This window comes from Asterias amurensis, chromosome 1 (genome assembly GCF_032118995.1).
Source record: "Asterias amurensis chromosome 1, ASM3211899v1".
Taxonomy (NCBI): Eukaryota; Metazoa; Echinodermata; class Asteroidea; order Forcipulatida; family Asteriidae; genus Asterias; species Asterias amurensis.
In genome coordinates this window covers 14,827,171-14,836,087 of record NC_092648.1, presented here as the reverse complement: position 1 = coordinate 14,836,087, position 8,917 = coordinate 14,827,171, and the positions used below count along the sequence as shown (strand labels likewise).

General features: G+C 39.3%; 1 protein-coding gene across 1 annotated transcript; it reads left to right on the top strand.

The window, feature by feature from the left end:
• Window positions 1-1,826: 1,826 nt before the first annotated feature.
• LOC139944469 (uncharacterized) lies at window positions 1,827-8,917 on the top strand. The gene is made up of 3 exons (XM_071941495.1): window positions 1,827-1,954; window positions 5,710-6,587; window positions 8,729-8,917. The coding sequence occupies exons 2-3, from the start codon at window positions 5,739-5,741 to the stop codon at window positions 8,873-8,875; spliced, it is 996 nt and encodes a 331-aa protein (XP_071797596.1). The 5' UTR covers window positions 1,827-1,954; window positions 5,710-5,738; the 3' UTR covers window positions 8,876-8,917.

The window sequence follows — 8,917 nt, the reverse complement described above, 5'->3', positions numbered from 1 at the left end:
TCTGTCGTCCGTTAAAGCTCGCTCTAGGTTCAGCAGAACAGGTACTCGGCTAAAAGGGATTGCCTCCAGCATTTCAAGTCTAAATCACCATAGCACATCAATTGCTGGACATTTAAAGGGATTGTATAGGTTTGGCTATTGAAACCTGCACTGCTTATTTCAATCCTATAACTACAGGTATATATCATAACTATACCAGTCCGTACACTTCATTTTAAAGGTTTTAGCGTTTTTGAGATAATTGCCGAAATTCTGGCACAGCTATGTCCAAGCAGGCAGAATAATCTGCAATTTGAATACATGATCTGAGAAACGTAACTATCAGTAACGCTTCTCAGATTCAAATTTGTTGGGATAAAAAGTGATATCGTTTTCCATAACCGCAGTGCCTACTTCGAAGTGACAATGTCTCAAAATGCATTATACTTTCGAAAGCTGCTGTACTTCTTACTTCTTACCTGGTAAGTTTGTATTGCCATTTTTTCAGAGTCTCTACCAAATGTATACAGACCCTTTAAGATTGTTTCTAAGCTGCATGGATTAGAAAGCGTTCCCCAGACCCTACGATGGTTTGAGGCCGTGATTAGCCCATGGAGAGTTATAGGAGAGCCCGGTTCACAATCTCCGGTGTGATAAATTTAAGTTCTATCTTGTCCAAAGGTATCATTGACAAAACTACGTGTGGGCGATATATGAGCTTGTTGCCTGGAACAGTGATGTATATTACACGGAATCTGAATCTGAATGCAGAACGTAGAAACAAAACAAGTATCTTTTTGACTGAGATATGTCATGGAGATAGTGCTCTCTGTATGTTTGAGTTAGAGTTTGATGCGCCAGCAGGGAAACGGGTGACAGTGGACGGGGTGGTTTCTCTTAACCTATCGTTTATTCTTTAGTGGTCCACTAAGAGTTATCCACTAATCGTCATGCTATCTCTAATTATCCCAAATAGAGATATCTCAAATAGAGATATTTCCAAGATATAGTAATACCTGTACTATAGAAAGCGATATTGATGTTTCTCATTGGGATCTCACAGAGATATCTCAAATAGAAATATCTCTATTTTAGAGAAATCTCCAACAAACATATCTCTTGTTAGAGATATCTATATATTTCTCAGGGATGTAATGAGGTAGGGCCTATCTATACTCATGATGATATATTACATGAATATAGAGATATGTAATCAATGTGTCCCTATCTCTTAGAGATAGCTCTATCCCCAAAGAAGATAAATGTATAGATAAATACTCTATATAGGATGTTATGCTTTAACTGCCAACGGTCAGCTCACCCGAAAAATCAATCGACACTTATCGGATTCCACTCTATATCTGTTCAAGGAGCTGCTATTAAAAAAAATATCTCCAACATATTTTTTATACCATCTGACCGGATAATAGCTATTAAAAAAAAAAAAATTAAACTATAAAAAACAGGACAGTTCTTTTCAGAACTGAGAAGTCTCTCGTACCCCCGAACATCTACTAAGCGGCAGTAGAATAAAGCAAGACAGTTCTCTTCTAAAGAACAAACTCTACCTGGCAAGTAGATACACACATGGTGTTACCGCAAACCAAAAATATATTGATACCTCACCATCGAAGGCCTCAAATCCTATAAACCTAAAACGAGATATCTATACAATTCGATTTATGTGCCCAAGTTCTGGGCATCTACTAAGGGTCATCACTGATGGCTATTATACTATGAGAGTCATTGCGCACGAGCAGAACTACGTCATAAGAGGACCACGTGGTGTCGACAGATACGTATAAAAATAACTATCATTGCGAGAGTTGAGTGGAATTGTGATTAGTCCGAAAGTGGTCTCGCCGACAAACTGACGATCCGGACTTAACTCGAAACTAAACTTGAAGCTTAATTTCCATATACAGCCACTTTCACTTCAATAGATATAGCCTTCTGTGGATTGTGAAGTATTTGGGTAAGTTTCTTTGTGTTTTTATAAGTATGGTTTCATGTTTTACCCTGCGTGTTAACTTTTTTTCTGATTAAAATATTTTTCTGATTGATAAATCTATGATAACACAAAGCAATGTTTATAAGAGAGCAGCGGTTGATTTTGAAATGTCTTTAGCCTTTTGCACATCATTACCATTTCCCCCACTGTTTTGGAACCGTTCGATTGTTTTGATCCTAGATATAAATGTTATTTCATCAAATAAAATAAGTCTGTGAAATTGTCATTGCAAAAGGTCGCGTTTTTGAGATTTATTACCGAAACTCGGCAGCGAAGTTAACGCAGGAAGAATAGTCTCAACACAATCTGAGGATGCTGGGGTAACGCTTCTTATATTCACATTTTCGGGGATAAAAAGTGATATCTTTCCAATAACCGTCTAGTACTTCAAAGAGAAATGCTTCTCAAAATGCATTAATATTAGGCCTATTATACATCCACCACGTAATAAGCGTTTATTGAAATTATTGTTCAGAGTCATTACCAAATGTACACACACCCTTTGATAAGAGAGCCATCGGTTAATTTTGTACTTATAGCCTGTTGCACAACATAACAATTTCGCAGTCGATTTCCTCTCTCCTAAAACGCGAGTTGTAATTTATCAATAGGCTATATCGAATTCCCGTGGGAATACAGCCGAGATTTTAAGGATTCCAGCACCTCTATAGGCCTAATCTGCTCTTGGTGAATTTGGAACAGAATGAGTCATTATGTTATTATCGGTTACCCGCTATACTGGTGCGCGTGAGCAACGTACTCAGTACATTCCCAAGTTCTGTATAAAAACAAATATGTAAATAATCTTTCAAAAAATTAATAATAAAACCAGTGTTATCTCCAGTTAGGATCATTTCTAAGGTAGGGCTGTCCTAAGTTTTTGTGAAATCGACCACTGGGCCCAATTTGATAGAAATGTTGCTTAACAACTTGCTCCTAAGCAAAATGAGCAGGATACCAGTCACAAGTTGACTATGTTAAAGAATAATTTGGCTTATAACCTACAAGTCAAGTTAACACAACCGTGTTGTGCTTAGGTGTTTGTGTGCTTAAGCATTTCTACTAAATATAACCAAACTATGGTGGCTTATAATACGCGCATAACCGACACTCAGTGACGCTCAATGTTCTAACAGTATTTCCTGCAATGTATGTGGGACTAAGTTTTGAATTATGAGGCCTCTTCCTTTTAATAGCACCATGTAAAGGTCTACAACGTGCAAAATGCTGTCAATCAAACAAGGAACGCTTGGGTGAACCCCTTCTCTTTCTGATAAGTGCACTGGCTTCGTTTACGAGCGTTGCACAACACACGAGACCAACGGCTTTACGTCCCATCCGAAGGACGAAGCAGTGGTTAAGTGTCTTGCTTAAGGCCACAGTGTCGCGACTGGGACTCGAACCCACACCCTTAAACATTATCGGTGTATGGGTAAAACACAAACTTGTTTGTATCCACAAGAAACTTAATAACTATCAAAATTAGTCGTCCCACGATGCTTTAAGTAATGTCGTCCATTCGGCAAGATTTTATCATTTAGATTTTGTTTTCCAGCCAAGGTATAAGCTTTGCATTATTCCTTACGGCGAGGCACATAAGAGGTATAGGTTTACGCCAATCCACTCAGACGGAGATATGACAATTTAATTGATATTATTCTTTGGCACGCGACAGCAACAATTCTGATACTTCAAGACAGAAAAAAAAACCAAAAAAACAAAAACAGACGTCCTTCATACGAGGTAAAACCTAAAGGGGGGCTTTCTTATAAATTTCTTAGCTCCATTTTAATCTTTTCTATTTATCTCCCGTGTGAACTGGTAAGTACCAGTGCCAATCGGTTTATTTTTTTATTATTTGCTTTTAAAGGATTTGTGTTTTTGAACTGAAACTCTAAACTCTAATTGGCAAGTCGACATTTCAGACATGTCTGAGGCCATTAAGCGTCGGGCGTTCGTCTTGTCAATTTGAAGTGCATTTCAATGTCCAGTTTAATGGCAAGAATAAACAACAGTCCATTTTCTGGGCACTTGAGGGAAAGATCTATTCATTTAAGACGATACTTTATCTGAGTGCAAAGTAATAAAACAGAATAATATCCTCTGTTTGTATATAGAGTGCTCAACAGATGACAGATAAGAGATTGGTTGATGTTGATTCTACAAAATGCTTTTGGGAAACAGTCATCTGCTAAAAGACACTAATCCTATAAACTATATTATAAAATATCGCTCTGAGATTATATATGTAGTAAAAGATGAAACCGAAACCATAATTTGATCTTCCCAAAGGGCGAAAACGGTTTTGAAAATGTTGTGGTTTCACTTCGGCATTCTTGCACAATTGATATAATTGTAACTATTATAACACTGGGTGCCTCAGACTTTTGCAAAGGAACAATACTTGAGACATGCACCCATGATAATACAAAATATTGGTCTATCTCGTTACCCTTTTTCTCTCATTGTATTCAACGTCGAACGTAGGAGTGAGATTTTATTCAGTCTTACGGCCCCCGACAAACAAGGAAAGAAAAGAGAGAAAACTGAAGCGATTCTGATGAACGTTGCCTGGTTTGAAACGTGATACTCGTTTACCACGGCACCTCGGGCGATATGAACACAATCCGCGGTTGTGCTCAGTTCACGGGGTAAAAGAATCATTGCACAATTATAAGCTTTATTCCTGGTGAAAATGTATTATTGTTTAACATTATGGAGAATCAAAAGTCAACAAATGTCTTCGGAGAGCAACAGTGATACATTATGGCTCGACTTTCAAAGTAATCAACATAGGCCAAGCTGTGCAACATCATTTAGGAGGCATCATAATAGGTTAGATAGGGTAATAATTTGTAACTCTATCTGAATTCAATGTAGCCTACATTTTCGCTGACATATTTTGTTCTTAGTCATCTCAATAGGTTTGAGTACTTACATTTAAAAAAGTCAGTACCCTGGTTTGACATTTTAATGATCTTTGTGTAACTCCAACTAATACATTGGTTTACGTAGATATCGAACTTCGAACCAGATTTGGTTGGAGTAGAATTGGGAATTAACTGTCAATTCAAACGAAAGAAAACGCTGTTGACCATTTCAAAAGTGAAAGTACTTTTTGCAGAAAGACTTAGCAGACGAGTGTCTTAAAGATAAAGTATAACTTCGCTTTTCGGAACAGGTCTATGAATCATATATGTTATAGACATAGGTCCCGGACTCAATTCAAATATTTTAGTGAGCAATTACTTCTTTCTCAAAAAACTACGATGCTGAGGGAGCGTTTCTCACAGTGTTTTATACTAACAACAGCTCTCTATTGCTCGTTACCAAGTGAGTTTTTATGCTAACAATTGTTTTGAGTATTTACCAATAGTGTCCACTGCCTTTAAACAATATACCAAAATCAAACCGTTTTACAAAAAAAAGGACAGGTTTCAGTTACTAGCTGTATGCGTGGGTACGGCGCAAAAGTTATAGAGAATTGAATGAACATGATGTTTTATGAGAAGCTGAACAGGGCTTGAACAAGGACAATTTACTAGAGTGGAATTTGAACCAACGACCCCAGGATTAACGTGCCAGCGCTCTACCAACTGAAACTACCTATAGCCTTGGTGGTCTTCCTGATTTGGCAACATCTTTGCTCGGGGTGCCGGTCAGAAGCTATTATACACATTTTTAAAACTTGTATGTTCTCTATATTTTGTTTACTACAGATACACTGAGAAGATTCCACAACATCGCCATGAGGATCTCGAGGGGACAGCATACCCCATTGGCGGTGGGCTTTTGCCTTATACTGTTGTCATTGTTCGGTCGTCAGCGGTGTGCGGCTTTCCCAGTGGTAGCGGAACTCCCTGCCGACCCATGGGGGAATGGTGCCGATCTGACGGTACCAAAGACTAAGGAGGAGTACGGTAATGAGGAGGGGTTTCTCGGTGGTGGAGACATTTTCACGGGGGACACAAATGCAGACGACCAAGCCTGGGGGTCTTACGTGGACCTTCCTGGGGACGGTGATGGTTCGTTGGGGCACTACGACGCCAATGACTGGGGCAGCTTTTTTACACCCTCCTCTGATAACCAGGCCGAGTATGATTATAATAGCGACTATGATCCTCTAGGGGGCGGTATGTTCACCAGTGATATCATTGATCCTTCAATAAGCCACAGTGTGTACGGTGGCTCAACGTCGAATCAAGACGATATACCACAGACTGGGAATGGACACAATTCAAACATGGATGTTAAACTTTTACCAGCAAATGGGTTAGATTTTGATGCGAGTCAGGAATTGTTCGATGCGAACGGTATGATGGAGCAAGGCGGGGTGGGTCTCCAGGAGGGGAAACCGGGTACCCCTGCTAGGGCAGGAGGCGAGAGCAACCATGAAACGAACGCCGTTGATCAGAGCTTTCTTCCCGAGGCCAGTCCCGTCCAAGACGTTCCTAACGTCTTATCGTCAGTTCTTGCCAAAGATGACGATATCCCACCTGTTCCACTAGAGGCGGAGATGTCTGTTGGTTTCAATGGGATCGGCCTCCAAGCACGACACGGAGCGACAGACCAGTTTACGGACGAGAAAGATGACAAGGTTTGCAGAGCACATTCCAGTCAGATTCGTTTAATTAGCTTTGTCTTTATCAAGCGCGCAACTTAAATTGAGAATATCTGCGTGGTTTCTGGCCACTGTTTACTTTCCTAGCAACAAAAAAACCATACTCCAGGCCTACTATTGGTCGCTCCTTGAATTCCGTTCCTGAAGGAGCACAGCACTTTTTTTGTGGTAAAAGGCACTTCTATAATGAGGAAATTATTAATTTGTATTGGAACTTCTCAAAAAGCACATGCAGGGCACCATGACAATAGATGTGGTAACGGTTTTATTTGCGGTGTTTTCTGTTTTTTATTATTTTAACCCCTTTTCGAAACCATTTATACGATCAATGTTCCAGAAAAGTTCGCACGATTTGCCTAGCTTGTCCTTTCCATAAATACGTAGATTGGAAAAAAAAAAAAAAAAAAAAAATCACAACACTTAGAACCTCGTCAAAGACTGTGTCTGACAAAAAGCAACTTGACAAAAATTATACCTCCAAATTAACCATGCATTAACCCCTTTTCAAAACCCTTTATACGTTTCAGAATTTCGTTCGTCGTCCTGGACTTGTTCTTTCAATAAGTTGTTTTATTAAACATATCAAAAAATCAAATTTCAAACACTTACAGAACCTCGACAAAAACCGTATCTGACAAAATGCAACTTGACAAAAAAATCATAACCTCAAAATTTATATTTTCTAATGGATCAAGATACATTGGGTTTGATTTGCATTGCATTTCATCCTCAGAAACACTAAAACACTTTTAAAACACTTCTGAGTCAATGATACACAAAATAACATACTCAAAAGTATCCCAACTCACTTCTAAAGTGTTTTATCGCAAGGCACCGTGTTATTTATTAATACAACTTTTCCGAAAAGCAATTGAAACGACATCGTGCATACTGAAGGAGACGGTCAATGTAATGGGAAACAAGTGCTTGGTCTAACAGGCCTAGCCTGTATGTAGAACAATTTGAAAAGCGCATCGGTAAAGGCGATCGACAAAATGGCCTCTAGGCTGTGTTTCGGACTTGGGTTAGTTAAACAGCCTCCGGAGGGTCTATTTGAATTTCATTATAAACGAACTAAAAACATACTTTTTCGGACCGTTTTTGTTTTCTTCGATTTTGCACTTTAATTGGCAAAAGGACCCCTCTTATCTTGAGCCGATACTTTGTTTTGCTGTCAAAACTAGAAAATTCGCAATTGTCCAATTTCAATGGAAAATGCCTCGAGGTATAAAAATCGCATGGAATTCATTTGATACTAGTCAGGAGTATGAAATCAACCAGTTGCTTGTTTTGTTGTTTGGGGGTTTGTCAATTCTTTTTGTTTTCCTGGAACTGACTCACGACGACGACAAACAAACTTGAAAGACGAGGCCTTTTCCCCTGGTCTCTTCTAACCTCTGGTAACATGAGATGACTCGAGAAGGAATTGAGGCCATTGTTGACCTTCTTAAAGGCCATCGAGTCCTTATTCAACAGTCGTACCCCAAGCATCAAACATTTTATTTCAATGCAGTTCCATTTAGTACAAAATAATGAGAAAACCGCCTCTTCGTCGAATTGCTTGAATGCACGTGTCTGTACTCTTTGCTTATGTCAGAGTGTTTGTTGTTCTAAATATTGGTTAATTTTGTTTCGGTTGCTGTCTACCTAGGCCGAATTTCATGGCTCTGCTTACCGTAAGCAAAGAATTTGCGCTTACAGAAGCGGGGAGTTATGTACGCTTACCGCAAGCGTATGTCAATGGTTCCGCGGGGAGTTGCATGTGTTGCTGGGAACTGCGTTTTTCGCTTGTAAAACTAGCACATAAATTCGGCGCATTGCAGCAACATCCAAAAGCAACATCCCACCCATGACGTCAAAGTATTGCCATGTTGACGCACGCCATCAACGGCAGAAGTGTTTCTAGTTTATCAAAATCTTGAAGTTGGGGCCAATTGTTTTGATCGAAAATTACGAACAAATTCAAAAGTGTTTCAAACATCACAATTATATTACAGACACATAAACAAGTTCGGATAGAATTTGTTCGCTCATTCAAGTAACTGTTGAATCAAGTTTGTTGCAATGTTTTTGAAGTACTATTTTGTTTAAAATCTAACTTTTTGTTCTTCTCCCAGCCAGCAGGAAGACCGGTAGATGAAGCCCTGGGTGCCATACAGCACACATCACGGACTGAAGGAGACAGTGTCCACTCCCGACTGCGCCAGATCGTACTCCTTGTCAACAGACTGATCGAAGCACAGGGAAAACAAGCAGCTAGTTAGGAGTTGGCCTCTTTGTATATATTAATCGCCTATAAATTTACT

Excerpts from the sequence above, each read along its gene's own strand:
- LOC139944469 (XM_071941495.1), top strand. The coding sequence starts at position 5,739 with ATGAGGATCTCGAGGGGACAGCATACCCCATTGGCGGTGGGCTTTTGC. Across the intron at positions 6,588-8,728 it reads CGGACGAGAAAGATGACAAG|CCAGCAGGAAGACCGGTAGA; the intron begins GTTTGCAGAGCA and ends TTCTTCTCCCAG.